The sequence below is a fragment of the Oryctolagus cuniculus genome, chromosome 8 (assembly GCF_964237555.1).
Source record: "Oryctolagus cuniculus chromosome 8, mOryCun1.1, whole genome shotgun sequence".
NCBI classification, from domain to species: Eukaryota; Metazoa; Chordata; class Mammalia; order Lagomorpha; family Leporidae; genus Oryctolagus; species Oryctolagus cuniculus.
Window position 1 is genome coordinate 20,151,677 of NC_091439.1, and position 19,411 is coordinate 20,171,087.

The 19,411-nt window shown below is 42.5% G+C and overlaps 1 protein-coding gene and 1 non-coding gene across 6 annotated transcripts in view; one reads left to right on the forward strand and one right to left on the reverse strand.

Moving 5' to 3' along the window:
* Window positions 1-13,413, reverse strand: part of HHIP (hedgehog interacting protein) — a 104,009-nt gene extending 90,596 nt beyond the window's left edge. For all 5 annotated transcript variants that reach the window (XM_008267399.4, XM_008267400.4, XM_008267401.4 and 2 more), the window contains exons 1-3: window positions 12,653-13,413; window positions 6,801-6,993; window positions 228-384 (exon numbers count right to left, since the gene is read on the reverse strand). In XM_008267399.4, the coding sequence (XP_008265621.1) occupies window positions 228-384; window positions 6,801-6,993; window positions 12,653-12,931 (629 nt within the window). In that variant the 5' untranslated portion in view covers window positions 12,932-13,413. The remainder of the gene's footprint in view (window positions 1-227; window positions 385-6,800; window positions 6,994-12,652) is intronic.
* A 265-nt stretch (window positions 13,414-13,678) lies between these two features.
* Window positions 13,679-16,683, forward strand: LOC108178083 (uncharacterized). Its single transcript, XR_011378037.1, has 2 exons — window positions 13,679-13,873; window positions 16,071-16,683. It is a non-coding gene; the product is annotated as an uncharacterized protein (transcript).
* Window positions 16,684-19,411: the final 2,728 nt, after the last annotated feature.

A 19,411-nucleotide genomic window follows, 5' to 3' on the forward strand; every position in this document is an offset into this window, starting at 1 on the left:
AGAAGCCAAGCTCATAACATAAGATTAGTAGTCTAAGTATTAAAAGCATTTAAGTTATGATTTTAAAGAAACAAACTACCAAAAAGAAAAAAAATAAAATAAAGCATCTGGAGGATATAGCTACTGAGCATAAGCACAGACAGTTGATTCACTGTCAAAACCACAAGATTTGTCAGTTGGCTTTTTTTTTTTTTTTTTAAGACTAAAGAGCATTTATCTTTATGAACCTGCTGATCTCTTCCACTTTGTCATATTCTTCCATCTGGTCCAAGTAGTTAGATGCTGGTCCTCTGACTTGTTTTCTTGGAAAATCTGGAAAGCACAGCCCACCATCTTTTCTTGCATAGTAAAAGCAAAACTCATCAGCAGTTGTTTGAAGGAAACCTTTGAAAAGAAATAAAAAGACTCATTAGAAACACTTAGTGCCACATAAAACCATCTCTTTTGAAGGATATAAGGGAGCTTCAAAAAGATCATGGGAAATAGAATTAAAAGATGTGTATCTGGGTGTAAAGATATTTGAAATCCATGCATAGTTTTCTTTTTAATAATGAACTTTAATGAACATTTTGAAAATCGCTTTTATATTATGGAAACAGAGAATTTTTAGAAACTATATGGCTATTCTAGGGGAAAACTACACTAAAAGGAAAGAAAAAACTGGGGAACTGGGACTCCCATTTCTTCTTTAGCCAAAATTCAAAAGCTTCAAGAAAACTGAAATAGTGCTATGCTAGATATTTGAAAGATTCATATGAAATACACTTAATACAAATCCAGAATTAATCTTGTTAGTGCATTGCTTGTGTTCAAGCTTCCCCAGTTACCATACATTATACTTGTTAACTCTTCTCACTAGTATTCAGTATTTCTTTCTATAGGACTAAATAATCACCTAAAAGGAAAAACTAGAATTAAGAAAGAGAGAGGCCATCAGATGCCAGTCTGAACCATTTATAAGTCTTGCTGTGTTGCTGCTTGCATATGATTAAATAATCAGTATATTGGATATCACAGGGTCATTATATACCATAATAGGAGACTGACTCACTGTGCAATGATCATGCAATGAACTAATGCTAATAATAGGACCTCTATTCTCAACTAGGTCTCTTTTCCTTACACCTCACTTATGGAAGATAAGGATTATTTTCTAATAAAATACATTCCTTCTATCTCCTCAAGCAGAAAAGTTGACATACCACTAAGCCAAACAAAAATATAAAACAGATTTACCAAATGGAATAAAAAAAGGAAGATTTTTCTTCTCTTTCAAATTATGAATTTTTATCAAATAAATTCCAACTATCTTTGAAAAGGAAAGAAAAGAACTTTACCACAGAAAAGTGTCTCACATTACTTTCACAGGTTCAGTTAATAAGGTGTTGACTTTGGGGGGCATATTAGTAAGGTTCACTTCCACATTCTGGCTTCTGCTTTCAAAATGTGATATTGTTACCAAGTATTGAACTAGACCACAGACTGTAGTCATTAGGTCCTAAATTGCAGCTTTTGGTCTCATACCTTTAATTATATTTCAAGTTTTGATTTTTATCTAATGAATTAGATTATCATACCCTATCAGATTTGTGATAAAGGTACTGATTAACTTAGTTGGAGGTTAGAAGTAGTACAACAAATTCATGTTTAGCAGGGATTTCATTTATTTATTTATATTTGAAAGGAGAGAGGGAGAGAGAGAGAGATCTTCCATCTTGCTGGTTGACTCCCCAAATGCTGGCAACAGCACATGGATAGAAGGCTCCCAAGTGCTTGAGCCATCATCTGTAGCCTCCTAAGGCACACATTAGCAGGAAGCCCAATCAGAAGTGGAGCCAGGACTCTAACCTAGGCACTACAATGTGGGATGTGGGCATTTTAACCACTGCCTGGTCCTGAATAAGAATCCGGAGTCTGCCAAGCAAAGCTTATCCATGACGCATAAAGGACACTGAAAGTTTGCTTTCTGTGAGCTTGACCTAAGTCCCCTCCAACCCAAAACGAACCTTAGAATATGAGAGTCCCAAATAGACAAAGTGGGATGTGCACTTTGACCTAACTCTTGGGTGAAATGCATCAGCCTTACATTTCTGAGACAGACTCCCCAATGTCAGTTTCAGATGAGGTTATGGGTACAGGTCTTGTCTTTGGGAACAAGTGACAAGAGATGTCCCGACTAGTGTGTGTGGTGAGGGCACAGAGAAGTGTGGCAGCAGGAAGGGCACCCCAGGAAGGGGCAAGGGAACTGGAAGGGCATCTTCCATTAAGATTCAAAAATGAGAAGCTGGGGAGAAGAAGGCAGGCCCAGGAGCACCTACTGATCTGCAATTCACTGTCTGCAACAGAGCTTTTCTTCTCCATTCATTAATGGCTAAGCACTCACATGAAATTTTGTAAGTGTTGAATAAGTATGCTTGGGAAAACTGAATTGCTTCATCACAGTTTTTGCACACTTGTGGGCTAGATCTTATTTTGGAGACATGCCAGTACTGTGCATGCAGGATGACTGTCATAATGTGGATATATTTATAACAGAATGTGTGAGAATTTTTTCCCCATGTGATTTTTGCCTTCAGGGCAACAGAAACACTTCAAAATGTAATTTAAAAGGAATTTCAAGTTTGCTTTATATATATGTGTGTGTGTGTGTGTGTATATGTATACAATTTATATATCAAATTTGTATGTTGTGGCATTACAGCCTGGAAACCAATATCATCTTACACAGAAATTCATGGACAACACTGATAGCTAAATCCATTTTAAAAGGACTTAATGGCTGAGGACAAAGAAGAAGAAATGAAAAACCATTTTTCCAGTCGAATAATCTCCAGATTCATGAGCACATATTCATAAACTTTGTGGCTCCAGAGGTACTATGATCTTGAGAAATGAAAGAAAATACAGAATGTTAACAATGAATTGCTCCCAGCTTCTTCAAAATCTCAGCAGAGGGAGCAACCTAAGAGTGAAATAGGAAACCAGCTTAGAAGATTTTTACATAAAAAAAAGAGCATTTTTCTGCCACTCATCATATTCAAATAGAAATGTCTAATACCTTTCTATTACTAGCTCCCTTAAATGACCCAGTGTGATGCGGACCATGATGGGTAAGATACACTTTGCTGGGAAGCACCACCAAATATCTGGCTTCAGGGCACTAGGTGAGCATTTACAGCCAGGAAAGACACAACTTACTTCTCGGCACTGTGGAGTTAAGAATGCACTGAAAAGCATTTTCCCAAAGGAGCACCTTCGGCTCACCTGGGGCATCATCTCATGATCGGGTCTGCTAATGATGAACACACACTGAGTATTCCAGCAGCTGCACCTTTTCAAAACTCCTGAGCATCTCTCCAGTTTCCTGGTAGTAGAACCATTCTCCTCTATTGTGAATCCAGTCCTGCTATACCACAAAGCACCCTTGCAATCCTGATGGAAGGCAAATACTGCCTGTGGAGTAGTGAGTTCCAGCATTTTTCTCAGCATGTATTGCAGAGGAAAGTTAGTTTTCCTCTTATACTCGCTGCTCATTGTGATAAAGGAAGAAAAGAGCTAGTGACCCACTGACAGTAAGGTCATTCGAGAGCATTTCCTAGCAGAGGTAGTGGATTCCGTTGTATCCACCCATTCCCTCTGCTGCGCTCTCCTTGGGGCTAATCAGACACATGTGTAAGAGATCTGACCGGGGTTAGGAGTGACTGAACTAGAGAAAGTCAGTGGAATCAGACCCATGACCTTGGCCTCATTAGCAACAGGATTAAACCAATTGAACTAATTGTATGCAGACATTTCACACTACAATAACCTACCCCTGAGGAGATGACAGTCTAAAAGTGAAGAAACCATTATGATAAGAGGTATTAGGGGAGAGAGGAGGCCAATGGCTACCCACTGGTATGTTTTCCACAGAATGTATTATATCATCTTGTAGTGAACAGTAAAGGATCTTACCCTGCTTATTCAGACGGAAGAAAAGACCCGTGGAGTTGAGCAAAGAGCTCCTGATTTTTCAATGCAATCTGGTAATGTTTAAAAGATTTAAGAATTGACCAAGTCCATTCACAGCTGTGGAATATTGTAATTGCTAAAGCTCTAGTATATGCTCACTCTATTGCCTTTTAATTTCTTTTCTCATCTTCTGGAAAATAAACAGAACATGACTACTTCTAAATTAAGATTTCTAGAAGGCACCTATCTTTCAGGTATGCTGCAGTACTTCAAAAATCTGCGGAAAGTGTAATTGAAAGATAAGTTTATTTCGGTGCCAAAAATTTTTGTAATCCATACATATGAAGGGCCTTCAAAAAAGCTGATGCAAATGCATATTATGAAAAAGTATGCATTGGTTTTTCCATTTTTTTGTACCAAAATAAATTTCTCTTTTAATTTCATTTTTATGAACTTTTTTTAAAGTACCCTCATTTGAATAGAGGCTGAGTATTTCTCACCTGATATGGCTGGGACCAGAAGTGTTTCAAGATTTCAGCTTGTCAGATCTGGGGAAATTTACATAAACTTTACCACCAGCTGAGCATCTCTAATCTAATATCTGAAATCTGAAGGGCTCCAAAATTGGAAACTTTTTGAGCATCACGGTCTGGACTAATTTCAGAGTACCTTTTTGGATTTTCACATTAGGGTTGCTCAAACTGTATTCTAAAGTGACTGGGATTTCTGAAAGCCACTCAGGTGAAATCAAGAGTTCTATCCCATTTTATAGTTATTTCTTCATGCACTTGGCAGTAGGGAAAAAATGAAGATGTCCCAGCATTATTCTCTCTTGCAATCCCTTTCAGCACTGGCCTTCTTTTAGCAAAATACATCCCTTAAGGGACCTTCCTCATGAAATTTTCAATTTGTGGAAAGATCAAACTATTGTGAACAGTCAGAATATGCTGACTAGTCTCCTACATAAAAAGAATGACAAAGTAGCTGTTTCCCATAATTCTGAACTTCAGGGAAAAGCAAACCATATCATTAAACAGACTGCAGAAGGTGAAAGTTACAAATTTGCTTTCATAGCAATTTCTGAAAGTCTAGAAGGCTAAAGACCGGGCTGCGCTGGGGGCAGGTGCTAACGGGAGGAAGGATTACCATCTTACTCATTACACTTTAGGATATGGAAATCTGTGTGCCAAGAATTGTCAGACTGGCTAACAAATCAATTAACATAAGTAACGCAAAGAGTATGTTATTACAGCTCACTTTTGGGACAAGTCTTCAGAATGGTTATTAGCATCTGATGCATGTAGGGGCAGCCCCTATGTTCCTCACTAAAGTCTTCCAAAGTCTCTGGAAGGCAGCCTTGCTGCTCTATCCACCTCTAGAGTGTAGCTTTCATCTGGTTATCTTTCAAGGCAGCCTGGGTGGCCACCAAAAGCACTTGACATCTTGATGCACTTCAGCAGTTTTACATATATACAAACTTTGTAGAAAAATAAATTTGTCATTCGTCACCACATGTGTTGATCTGGGGAGCGAGGTGCTTGCAGTTCTGACTCTCAGCTGATGCTCTGCTCTCTTTCACTGTATACTGCAGAGTTTGGGGGCTTTGTTTTAGAAGTTAAAATAACTAGATAAAGATCCCCACAGATGAGTCTCCAAAGCTAGCATGTTGCATGCTATCTACAGGAGATAAAGGTAAATGGAAACTAAACTGTAAAGGCAGACCTTCAGGAGTTGAAGTTTGCCACAAACCTTTATGCTATCTTATCTGTTATCACCTCTCTGCAGGCCCTCTGGGTAACCATGACCTACTCTGCTTTGTGATAAGGAGGAAGAAACAGCTGGTTTAAGGAAGTCTTAGAAAACAAGGCCATGGTTTATAAAGACAATGATAATATTTTCACTTTGACTGGGTTTAGATACATGTTAGGCTATACCAAAGGGAGCAAGTAACCCTAGCAAAAATGTTATCTGAGGTTATTAAGAGAATTCCATTTTTTACAAAAAGTACATAGCAGTTTTTAAAAGTCCCTAAGTGCATACTACAGTTATTAAAGTTTTTCTTGCCCTTAAATACCATTTAATTTTATAAGCTGTAACTTCAGTAGATTTGTTTGTGTGTGACTTTGCCTAACTAAACAGAATTGTCTCATTAAATTCTTTCCTTCCCTTCTGCTGAGTCTTCCAACTAAACCAACAACAACTAAAGTTTACAAACTTTTGATGATAAACTTAGTCAATACGCAGGAACCAATATGATTTTAGAGTTTAAAACAGCTCTGTGACCAGTGTATTGATGATATTGTATGTGTAAGAACTTCCTGTATCTCCTGGCACCAGCTCCCTGCTCAACTTTGGTTGAGGCATCTAACTTCTGCAGCTCAGCCTTTCTCATCATCAGATGGAGTGGACTCCACTGTTCTTATTGGTCTCACAAGGTTTTGGAGGAGCAAGCTAGTCATTTTATGCAAGTCCATTTTTTAAAGGCAATGATCTTCAAAGTCACTGGACATTTGCCAATTATGTAGCAACAGATTACCTTGCTGCTGATGCTGATGAGTAAAGAGAATTCCAACAAGAAATTTGTACTGAGAATCCAATGTGTTTAAAGATTACCCACTGTGTTATCAGCTTAACAAGCAACAAAACCAGTGCATTGCTAGTAGACCGAGATCACAATACTCCTTTTCGCAGCAATAAAACATGTGCATTTGGAAAGGTTACTTTAAGAGGAAAAGTAGGTACTTTGAAAGGTGAGATAAACATTAAAACTCTAGCAAACAAGCATTTAAGAATGAGTATCCTATAAAAATATTTTGCACAAGGTTATCATTTCATTTCTGCAGTTTTACCTGGAAGATGGCCTCGGCAAGTGTAAAAGAATTCCTTGCAATAGTCTTTGCAGAGCAGGGGAAGTACCAGGTCTCTCTCCAAGACTTCTTTCTCAGGTGAGTGGAACAGGCTCTGAGCATGTGGAGAGCAAAGTGCACATTTGATTTCCTCCAGCAACTTCCCACATTCTGTGTTGTTGGTAACAGAGAATATCTGAAAGCCATAAGTCAAAAACAAATGTCTTTTTAGTTATGTGATAATGATTATTTTTGCATTCATGCAAGTAAAAAAGTTTAATTTAGCCAGTAAGATTTCAGAAAAGAATTAATGTGCCACAATACAAAATGCCTTTATAAGGATACACATAGTGTCCCTGGGACTGGGCTAGGATAACAAAAGGCAGGGATGCTTGAAGTGCTCCTTAGCCTTGCAAATCAAAAATCTATTCATCAATCTCCCAGGTGTGAAAAAATGAAAAGACAATTATATCCAAGCATAGTAATGCTTATCACTTCCTTCATCCTCAAAGTATATACAGCATGATATTGAACTTTAAAATTCTCAATACCTTTATTCCACTGCATGCAAAGCAGACTTTTTAAACACATGGCTTATTTGGATGGGTCTTAGGTTAAAACAAAAAAGAAAAATCAAATTCCTAATAGGACAGTCTCAAAATTAATCTTGGTATACCTTTTTTAAAAGTTCAATTAAGTTTCAATCTATGGACTGCATAGAGAAAGTTTTCTAAACTACCTTTCATGTTCTATAAAAATATCCGAAGCTGAATCAAACCAGTTTATGGCCAGTATTTAATACTATGATATCTTAGCCAGGAAAAACTTTCTAACTAGCTCCTCAGGTATGTTATATGCATGAATAAACACAAGACTTTAATGAAAGTGCTTTTGTATAGTATTTAATGAATTTTAGTAGGAAAGGCATACTTTTATCATTATTTGCATAATGAGATCTCTTATTTCAGTAAGATCAACTTGGGGATTATTGATTCCCTAAGGTTAGTAATTAGGAGATAAGGAGATAAAGATGGGTGTCTTGGTGTCTTGTGCTAATTTAGAAAAGTGATTTCAGGAGCTCCTTTAAGAATAAAGAAGATAATATCAGCACAAAATTTGAAATGTGAAATATGGTGCTATCGAACTCAACCACTGATTTTTCATATTAAAAAAATTGTGGGATTGATTATACTTTCCCCCAATCCATCTAACTATACTCAACTATTTCTTGAGAAGGAACATTATCACGTCTAGATTATTGTTTGAAGCAAATACTGTGTTCACAAATTGAGGTTCTAATTGAGTAAGCTGGCCTCTGTTTTCAGAGGAATGATGTTCTAGGTGATCATAAAGGTTTGAATCTGAAAGAGGAAGTAATTTGAGAACATCATTGAATATAAGATACTGAAATACTACATGAGTGCTTGAAAGTCCAATAGAAGTTCTGTGATTTGGGATAATGTGTGTGTGTGTGTGTATATGATGTAAGATGGGTTGCAACTATCTACAGAATTTAGAAGTTATTTTTAATCACAATTATATTGACCTTTTATTTTTTAACAATTTATTTCAATGACAATTGCTTAAATGGTTAAAGTTTCAAAAAGGAAACATACAGCAGACACATAGAATTTGCATTCCAAGAATGTTTTAAATGTCTTTTATTGTCCATACTCTGGCAGCCTTCACCAGATCTATTCAATATTAGTAGTGTTCAACTTGGTTCTGTTTGTTTATCATAGAGCAGTGCATTAAGAACAAGACAACTGCAGGATGCTGAAGGGACCTCTTGCTGGCTAAAGAACTGGAATGTCATTACCTCTGCTTTTATGAGGAATATGCCCACCTCCATTTTTTTATAGCTGAAACAAAATGATCCCCACGTACTCTCCCAGCTGCTACCCAGGAAGGGCTTGATTTTAGTGCCTAAAGAATTTCGTCTTTTACAATTTTTGGAATGTGTCCTGGCCAAAAGGTCTCTCATCAAAAGTTTCAGAAATAGGATTCAATAAATTATCTGAAATCAAGTATAATATTATTCTTTGTAAAGTTTCAAGCTGTTCCGGCCCAGCAGGATGGTAACATTTTGCTCTGTGTGAGGTCTGCAGTGTAAATACCTATTTGAAGATAGATAGAGCCATCATTCTGGCTTTGGTTTCAATGAACCAATAGTCTTACTGAAGTCAATTAAACTGACTCAGCCTAAGCTGCAACACTGTTTTAGACAGAAGAGTAAGGGTGTGTGGGGGTAATTTCTTTCTTCTTTTTTGCCTATGTGTCTGTGTCTGTGTGGGTCCTTAACTTTACTTCTGACAATGCCATCAATCTTAAGAAGAAATTTAAGCTAATTTCCTCTTTCGATTTTTTAAAAGCCATATACAAAACCATCAAATTATAGTGGTTTAAACTAAATATACTTTAGAAATCATGTAAAACTTCGAAACATTATTACAGCATGCCTAGTAATGATTGTGGCTGTCGCTGACTAATTTATAACAGCTGGTAGATCATTGTTTAATCTTTGGCCACATGAAAGTAAAACCCATAGATGAAAGGTAAGATAAATACTGCAATACACAGAAAAGTGTGGCCTACAACTATAGCTTATCAACAAATAGTAAGATGGGTGACAGAGACCTTCTGTATTTCTCTTTATTTATCAAGTAACTAAACAAAGGATTAAAAAGGCACCCACATGGGTTTGATGAGGGCACAAAAGAAGAAAATACATGACAGCATATTAGGATGCTGCCTTAAGATCACTTGGTACACAGAAAGTAATTTCTAAAAATCATATGCCTACAAGGTTGTTCAGCTGTTGGGTGGAACACATGCGTGGCTGGACTATAGTGCTGGATTATGTCATTAAAGAGTTCAGTTTCAATTTTAGGCTAATATGTAAATAGATCATTGTACTAAGGCAGCTGTTAAAGGGACCCCAGGATGAGTTATTTGTTTAGTTGGATGTGTTCAACAATAGCCTTTGTCCCTGAAAGAGCCAGAGCAAACAAATGATTGTAAAAGGGCACACTTGAAAACAATTACTTTTCACCCATTCCTTGACAGCTTTGGCTGTGAAACCACCCAAGGTAGAGAGAGCCTCTATGCCTCTGTGGCTACAAGTTAAGTTTTAGAAATGGGGGTATTTCAGTTGGCTGAGGATTCAATTTGGCTAATGGGAATTAGATCCTTTTAGCATGCTGTATTTAGGAGCTGCAAAAATATTGCTAACACAATATAACTTCCTAAATTTTGGCAGAACTTCTCTGAAATGGTACTTAGCAACTTCATTGCAATATTGCTCCATTATTAGTTAAAATATACACAAAAATAAAATATGAAAATGTAACACATGGCCAAGGAACTGAACTCAATGCCAGTTCATTAAAGAAAATGTATTAGCCTAGAAACTGTGTTTAATTGCACAGCTGATGAGCTTGCTCAATATTCCTGCCTTGTTTGTTATTATCTATTTGTCTGAGAAGTTTATTTCGTCAGGAAAAACTACCACTGCAGTTTCTTGAAAAGTTGCAGAAATCTTTGAGGAAAAAAAATTTTTTTCTTTCATAAACAAAAAAAGGGCCCTTTCAAATAACCATCATCTCTCCTGTATACACATTATGAAATAAGACCCTAACATATATTTTAATCCAGGAAGGCTTACGGGAAAAAGGGAAACACTGAAGTTTATTATAAAATAACATGTTTTAAAATCTATTAAAACTTGAGAACTAACATGGGTCAAGAATGCATATGCATAGCCATATCAAGTCTCTGTTTTGAACAATTTGAGTACTGTTGCTTCATAAAGCACTTATAATGGAGCCGGCAGCGTCTAGTGTACCAAACTTAATTCAAGACATTTTCCAAATGAGTAGGGGTTTGTTGGCGATTGGAAGCACGTAAAACGGAAAGGAATGCGGATAGCTAACGTGGCAGATTGCTTTCTAAAGAGTGATTTCTTTTAAAAAAACTTATATAACTTCTCTTAAGGGTTGTAATTCCCCTCAGACCCATCCCCCCTGCCTTTCTCCCCACTCTATTTAGTTAAGAATAAGGTTTTCCTTCCACATGTTCCTGTAAGAGTTCAGTGTGGCAGGGGTCTGTAGATAATCCACATATAACTCACAGTATACACTGCACACAGGCACACTTACCAGCAAATATTTCTAAACCGGTCTCTGAATTCCCTGGTTCTTTATAAGGGGCTCCTGGCAAAACCCTGAAGATGATCTGCGTGGAGCTGTTTTATAACTTAATTCAATTACAACACAGGAGCTTAATGACATTGTTTTGGATAAAATGCAGGAATATCTGTTCCCTGAATCTCAGACTCCTGCTGCATATGGTAAGAATAAAGAGAGAGTTGCAGCTGAAAACCTGCAGCAAGACAGTTCTCACTCATCTGGGAATAGAGGGAGTTGGACAAATGCTCCCTCAAAAGGCATGAACATTTGGACAGAGCTGGGGACTGAAAGAGAATGATGTTCTCTAGTTTCACCCATTAGTGAACCAACTAACAAACACAATGGTGTTGTTGTTATTCTTTTGCCATAAGCAACAGGACTCTGTGTGTGGGCAGCAGTTTAGTGGGGAGGAGGATAAGTCGACCCCTTTTTGTCCTATTGATTTTTTCCTATTTGCATGACTTGAGCAAATTAAATGATGCAATATGGCTTTTTGTTACAAAACAAAGTGAGAGATACCACCCAGACACATATGTTGATTCGTAGGAGCTGTTTACATGAGAATAGAGTGAAATCTACCGTGAACTGAGCATAAAAATTAGATTCAGCCCGGGTATTTTTTTTTTTTTTATTATGCCTGGGCCAGCAAGACTGAAGCACAAGTTTTCCAAGAGTCTCTCAGACCTTGACAACTGCAGTGTTGTAACAGAGGAATTCTTAATTAAACCTAAAATGGGCAGAGGGAGGGGGAGCAAAGACACCTGATTGTTTATTTCACGTGCAGCGCTTGTTAATGACGTGATCCCGCGGTCTTCGCTGGCAGTACAGTGGAGGGCATACATGACTGCACCCCACGGCCAGAAAGATGTTGCAAACTCAAAAACGAAGCGTGTCTCCACCATCGCTATTTTCGTGTGTGGTTACGTTTATTATCACAAGGAAAATATAACTGTCATCACTCTCACAACGAGTTCCTAGAGAAAAAAAAAAAAAAAAAACCTTCCCGGACATCCAAGTACCCGTGAAAGTCTGAACCTACGCTGTTACCAAATGAGGGAGAATCAGTTTTGTCTAAAGAACACTTCCTGGCAGAATCTCTCGCCAGCTTTCCGGGTTCCTAACCAGAGTACCAGCAGTTCCTTGTCGTTGATTGAACTATTGTAAATGCAAGCCACCACCCTCTGACGGGGCTGAAGATCATAAACCAACCATGCTTCAACCTCCTTTACGACTCACTCCTCTCCCTAGCCGAGCACGTGGAGAAAACGGCGCAAATCTTTTTACCCTAGAAAAATAAACCGGAAACCACAGCCACCTTAATTTACAGTTTCACCGCTGCCAGCGCCCGAGTCCATCCAAACACACTGGTGATCGCGATTCTTTTAGAACCCTTCTCCAGCCCAGGATGAGGGACCGAAAGGGCCCAGCGTGCACAGCATCCCTAGCACCGACCCAGGCCGGGGGGCGCCCGCGCGCGCGCGCGGACACACACACACACACACACACACACGCCGGAATCCCGTTAGCGTTTTAGCGAAGTGACCCAAAGAACTGCCCCAAACAAGTTCTGCCCTCCTCAGGGCTCCCTCGAGCTGCCAGAGCCGCCGCTGGGGAACCCCACCCTGCCAGGATGCCAAACTCGCATCCGCGAGGCCGGCGAGCGCTTACCTGGTTCTCCAGGCGCCCCAGCCCCGGGCTGTCACTCCGCAGGCAGCAGGACAGCCGAGGGTAGAAGCCCCCGCACAGCACCTCGCCCCCGCTCAGCATCTCCAGCTGGGACATCATCCGCCTGTCTCTTCTCTTCAGGCGCTTCGGGGGGTTGCCGTTCAGGCACCTTCTCCTCCTCGCTCCGCTCCCCTCGCTTCTTTCCCCAAACTTAGCATCTCCTTCAAAGAAGCCCAGAGCCACGGCCAGCAGCAGCAGCTTAAAGGAGAGCATCTTCAACATCGCCCGCCGCGCGCGGCAGGGGCTGGGCGTGGGCGGACGGGGGCGAACGCCGCTGCCCGGCAGGGGCACTAGGGCGCAGCTCCGGGAGGAGGCTGCGGGGCCGGCGGGACACGCGCGCCGCAGAGGGAGGTGGCGGGGGCGCAGATGTGCAGAGCGGTGCAACTTTGCAAAAAATCACGGACGCGGCGAGGAGCCGGAGGCGCAAGATAAAGTTGTGCAGATGACACCGCTCGCGGTTGTGCCAGTGTCAGTTGGGGTAGGGGCTTTCTGCTGCGGCTGGGAAGTGGGAGGAGGAGGAGGAGTTGGAAGAAGAGGAGCAGACGGCCACAGAGGTTCACTTGTCCGTGTAACGGGAGTTGTTTAGGTGGGACAGTAGCAGGCACACAGGCAGAGGCGGCGGCGGCGGGGCAGGCGGAGGCAGGGCCGGCGCTGGGCTCTAGAGGATGCTGAGGTCTCCTCTGCCGGCGGCTGCAGCTTCTCACACAGCCTCTCATGTTTCGCTCTCTCTTTTCTTCTTCTTTTTAACTAGCGCGCGGGGAGGTGCTGCCACCGCGCGCCCCTTGACGTCACCGCTGCTCGCGCGCCCCCGCCCGGGGTGGGGAGAGGGGAGGGGGCGGCCCGCAGCGAGCGCGTCCCGCAGGCCCCGGCGGCCGCCCGGCTGGGCAGGGAGGGGCGGCGGCGGGGACGCAGAAGGTGGGCCCGCGACGCCTGCGAGCCAGAGCTGGCCTCGGGGGCGCGGAGCCCAGCGCGCCCGCCTTGCCGCGGCGCCCGGGTGGGGGCGTCCATGGCCCGGGTGCCCCTGGGCGGCCTGGGGCGAGGGCGCCGCGGGGGAGATCCCAGGGTTTGTCCCGAAGAGGCCACCCGGCCACCCCTCTCTCTCCTGCCCGCAGCACCTCCGCACTGCACGGGCAGCTGGCGGCCGACCCGAGGCTTCCAGAGAAAGTGAGTAAGAGCGGACTGCGGGAGGTGGGAAGGGAGGGCTCTGCCCTGGCCTCCCTCACCCTGGCCCCGGGGGGAGGGTGCACTTGGGGGCTGGAGCGAACGGCTGGCGGCTTCCCTTTCCCACCCGCGTGGACACCGCCTGGTCCTTGTGACTTTCGGCGAGAAGCGCGAGATCTTCCTGGGGGGATCTAATGTAGAGGCAGGGGTGGGGAGTGGTTAAGGGGAGAGACTCAGGTGCTGCGAGTCTCCGAGTAGGCTTGGATGCTTGGGAGACGGTTCCGAAAAGGGGTGCCCGCGCGGCGTGGGTCGGGTGCCGGCGAGCAGGTTCGGACAGAGGCTGCTCTCGCCCCGCCCCACCCCATTTGAAAAAGTTGGACCCTCTTCTTCCCGAGCCCCACCTGTGGCCGAAACTAAGCGGCGCGCAGCTGGCGCCCTTCCGGGGCCGCAGGTTCCCTGGCCCTAGGTGGGCGGAGAGAAGCTGCCGGCCGCCGCTCGGGTGATCAATTTAAATCACACACGCGCGCACTTCCCGGGGAGATACTCCCAGGGGTGTAAATACGGAGGCGTTAGTCCTGCAAGGAGAATTAGTTGCAGCTTTGCGGGCGTCCAGAAGCACGGTGCCTGCATGTCTCCCAAGTATACAAATAAATTAACCTTTCCCCCCAGCTAGGCAAAGTTTGCGTCAAGAAAGTGTGTCTAAAAACATATCTACGTTATCCAGAGCCGTGACTTGACGTGTGCTGGATCCCGGCACGCCGGCATCCTGAGCCTCTGTGGATTTGCATACCAAATGTGCTTTAACCCCGTTTGGGTGTTTAACAGGGGGGCTGATGGCCTGGTGGATGGCTTCTGATGAGGAGATAAGGCAGTTTTCCCATTTTGGCAATGGAGGAATGTTCACCATATTTGGATTTGCTTCAGTTCCCCGACTCAGAATTCGCCCAGCTTTTGTGAAGGTTGGTGGCCGTTGAGGTGGGCCGCTGAGATCAAACCAATTGCATTTAAAGTAGGCGCAGCTGCTGGGTTAAGGCTCTGGCCCTTAGATTTCCTGGGCTTGAGTTTTACTAGTGGAGCTAGGTTTTGCCCTGAGTGACCCATTAGAAGAATAACCGAGAAGAATCTGGTGGGGTGTTTGGCCCTGTTCTCTGCAAAAGGTAACAGAGAATTGCCCTGACGACATACTTAGCATTTCTTCCAGGGGCGATTGACATCTGTATGTGTGTGATTCTAGATGCTACCTTGGCTCCCACAGTTCTAGATGGCATTCTTCCTAAGGACTTTTAATGTAAGATACATCAGAGTGCTGTAAAGACTTTAAACTCTCTTATTTAATCTCCAAGATGAATCCCATCAAAATTAATTCACTTGCATAATTTCATCTAAAGAGGTAGTTTGAAAACTAGGACCCAGAGCCTAAAGTAGAGTGCTTTCCAAGGCTTTATTTCCAAATGCCAGTTTTGTGTTTTTTTTCCAAAATAAAAATCCTTCTGTAGTCATTTCAGTGATTTGAGCTCCCACTCTAAGTGATAAATTCATGTGAGTAGTTTCAGCACAGGCCTTCTTTATGGTTTGTACTAAAAGACTAAGAACACTTTAAGGTAAATTAATGTTGGTTTAAAAATTATTTATCTGTTATGATCTCTAACCCTAAGTCTCAAGATGCAGAATGTTTATAAAAGATTATGAAATGATGGGCCAGCGCTGTGGCGCACAGGGTTAAGACACTGCGTTGTGACGCGAGCATCCCATAACCGGGTGCCTGTTGGGGTCTGTTCGCCTTCCAACACAGATTCCTACTGATGCACATGGCAAGGGAGCTGATGATGACCCGAGGGCCTGGGCCCCTGGATGGAGTGTCTGGTTCCTGGCTTCATCCTGGCTCAACCCTGGCTTGATGCAGCCACTTGGGGAGTGAAGCATCAGATGGAAGATCTCTCTTTCTGTTTTACCCCCTCCTCCCCCTTTCAAGGAAATAAATCGTTAAGAAATCATGAGATGAGACTTGCTGGTTGCTTTTTGATGCAGTCAAGCCAGAATTGATTCCATCTACTGCTTATCATGAAAGCCAATACGTTGTTAATAAAGTCACTTATGCGGTAGCTGGGGTTATTCTTAGTTTCTCTGATACATTAATTTAATAGTCACTAGGCAGTGTTAAGCAAGTGGACTAACTTCTGATTTTTTTGTTTTGTTACAGAGGGAAAATTGCAAGCTTCACCTACAGCCAGACTGACAGCAGAATTTCTTTAGAATCAAGAATTAACACCGGTTTATTAACTAAGATTAAACCTTGAAAGACTGCAGCAGGGGAGCATAGCCATCTGCAAACTTGAACTTGAAAACTGATCTTCCATCAGGGAGGCCATCCTCTTCAGCTGAACCATCAGAAGTGGTGACAAGGAGCCCCTTCCTGAAGGAACTCATCCAGATGAGCCAAATCCTCCTTTTCTAAAAGCAAAGAAGGGAACTGCTCATAGCATCACTGGTCAACCTCTCCCAGGACACCACTGATATACAGGCTGTACCCTCTTCAAGGGCACCTGGAAAGGAAGCTGAAATCTTGCCTGGGATCCACTCACCAAGAAGTGCCTATGAGTGCTTGGCTGTGTCTAACCTGAGGATGAGGCTCCTTTTTCTCACTGGCATCAAAGCACTTTTCTGAGCTCCTGTTAACAATGATAACTGACACCTATACCCTAGTTTCCTTAGGGTTACATTCCTTGCTTCTCATGAAAAAATTATTATAAAAGATGAAATATTTGACCTATATTGAAATTAATTTCATATATAAAGCTCAAAATATCACCACATATGTGCATTGTTTTTTCTGTGTATGTGTATGTGTAAGTACTACTTAATTCCATTTCAACAAATATATATTAAGTATCAAGCATTGTACTAAGCCATATGTATGCAGTAATGAAAAATAATACAGATGCCTGGATAACTGCAAAAGGAGAGGCTTGAGGCCACACCACGTTTTATTTTTTTTAAGGATCCTTATTTATTTATTTGGAAGAGTTAGAGAAGGAAGGAGAGAAGGCAGGCTCACTCCCCAAATGTTCACAATGGCTGGGGCTGGGCCAGGCTGAAGCCAGGATCCTGAAACTCCATCCAGACCTCTCATGTGGCCCAAGTACTTGGGCCATTTTCCACTGACTTTTTTCAGGAGTGTTAGCAGGGAGCTGGATCAGAAATGGAGCAGCTGGGACTTGAAGTGGTGCTCATATGGGATGCCAGCATTGCAGGTAGCAGCTCAACTAACTGCACCACAACACCTGTGCTCACACTGTTTTTCAGTCTATGAATACTAGGTAACTTGTCCCATAATGGTCACATGGTACGGTGACTAGCCTCTCAATAAATGCTGCTGACTGGCCCATCTTGTTTGACTTGTTGCTTTTTAAAGGTTTGGAGTGGAGGAAATGCTTGCATTTTGAAAACCTTTTAATGTGAACAGAGGGAACAAATAAAATGCACAGTGGGGCCAGTATTTGGGGAGGATCTTTGGCTTGTGGTTAAGATGCTCACGTCCCACATTGGAGTACCTGGGTGTGATACCTGGTTCCACTCCTGATTCCAGCTAATGCAAAGGCTGACCCTGAGAGGAAGCCATGATGGCTTAGGTGACTGGATTCTTGCCACCCACATAGGAAAATAGGATTGAATTCCTGGCTCCAGCTTTGGCCCCAGTCAGGGCCATTACAGGCATTTTGGGGAGTGAATCAGCAGAGACGAGTTCTGCCTGTCCCTCCCCCTCCCTCTCTCACTCAAATAATTAAATGCAATTAAAAAAAAAAGTGAGCCATCACTAAAGGAGTTCAGGAGGCCATGCTGCTAAAAGTGTGATTCCACAGAGAAAGGGCAGCCAGCAAAGTCAAAGGATAAATACGCATCTTTAAAAAAATCAGATTGGCTATTGTCAAGCATACTGACACTATGATAGTGCTGCTAGTGGGACTTTTCCCTCCAGTTGTTCAGTCTTTGAAAAGTTGGCACCTGCTGTGTGTTGCATGCTGCTCTGGGCACTGGGAACAAAGAAAACCAGGTAACCGGAGTGCCTAGAGAAAGGGAACATGGGGTGAGGGGTGCTGGGGCTGCTTTCAAGGAGTAACTATGTATATAGTCAGGAAAGGTGTCTGCTGAGCCGAAAATTTGTGCCAAGTGCAAACATAGAGAACAGCAAGCCAAAGGCCATGAAGCAAGCATGCTTGGTATGTTCACAGATGAACAAGGAGGTCCACAAGGAGGGACAGAGAAAATGACAAGAAATGAGGACAGAGATGTAGCTAGGGCCGATTGTGTAGGAGCTGGCCTGCTATGTTTTGGACTTACTCTGGATGAGATGGGTTTTTTTTGGTGGGGAGGGTGCTGGGTCTTGTCTGAAAGAAACTGTGCTAGCTATTTCTACAGAGTGACTTAAATATAAGGAATTGCTTAAATGAGTGTTGGGAAACTATCAAAGCAAAAAAAAAAAAAAAAAAACACTGAAGTAAAATAGAGTAGCTGCAGGAAATGATACCTACGAAGCCGTTTTTGATCCTAGAGATTGAAGCATGGCAGGGGGAGGGCTACAAAATCTAGAAGCTTCCAGAGGGCCCTGAGGAATGGTGGAGATGGTGTCACTGCCCAGCTGATGCTGATGGTGAAATAGTTATAGACGTGCTGGAAGAAAAAGGGAGACTAGAACCACTAGTCATTGAGCAGATGTCTTCTTTTCCCAGGGCTGTTGTAACAAAGCCCCACAAACTGGGTGGTTTAAACCAAAGATAAGTTTATTTTGGTGCAAAACAGTTTTGAAATCCATGCATGGTTTTTCACAATACACATTTTTCATGAACTTTGTAAAGATCCCTTGTATATATGGATTTCAATGTTTTTGCACCAAAATAAACTTGTCTTTTAATTTCATTTTCCAAAGACTTTTTTGAAGTACTTGCATGTTGTCTTGGGGCTTTAGAGAACCAGAAGTCTGAATTTAAGGTGTCTGCATGGTTGGATACTTTTTAGGGATGTGAGGGGAATCTCTGGGCATCTCCTCTAGCTTCTGGTAGTCTCCATTTTTCTTCACCCTGGTGTGTAGATAGTGTTCTCCCTATGCCTTCCCTTTATGTACGTCTGTCTTTGTATCTTAAATGTCCCCTTTTTATAAGGACAGAAGTCACTAGAGTTCACTCTATTCACTTCATATTATTTTATTTGAGAGACTTTCCATCCACTGGTTCATTCCACATTTGCCTACAGTCAGGAACTCAATCCAAGTCTCCCACGTGGGTGGCAGGGACTCAACCCAGGCACTTCAATATGGGATGGAACTGTCCCAGGTACCATTTTTTTTTTTTTTTTTTTAAGATTTATTTGAAAGGCAGAGTTACAGAGAGAGAGGAAGAGATAGATCTTTTATCTACTTGTTCACTCGCCAAATGGTCACATATGCCAGGGGTTGGCCAGACCAAAGCCAGGAGGTGGGAACTTCATCCAGGTCTGCCACATGGGTGCAGGAGCTCAAGGACTTGGGCCATCTTCTGTGGCTTTCCC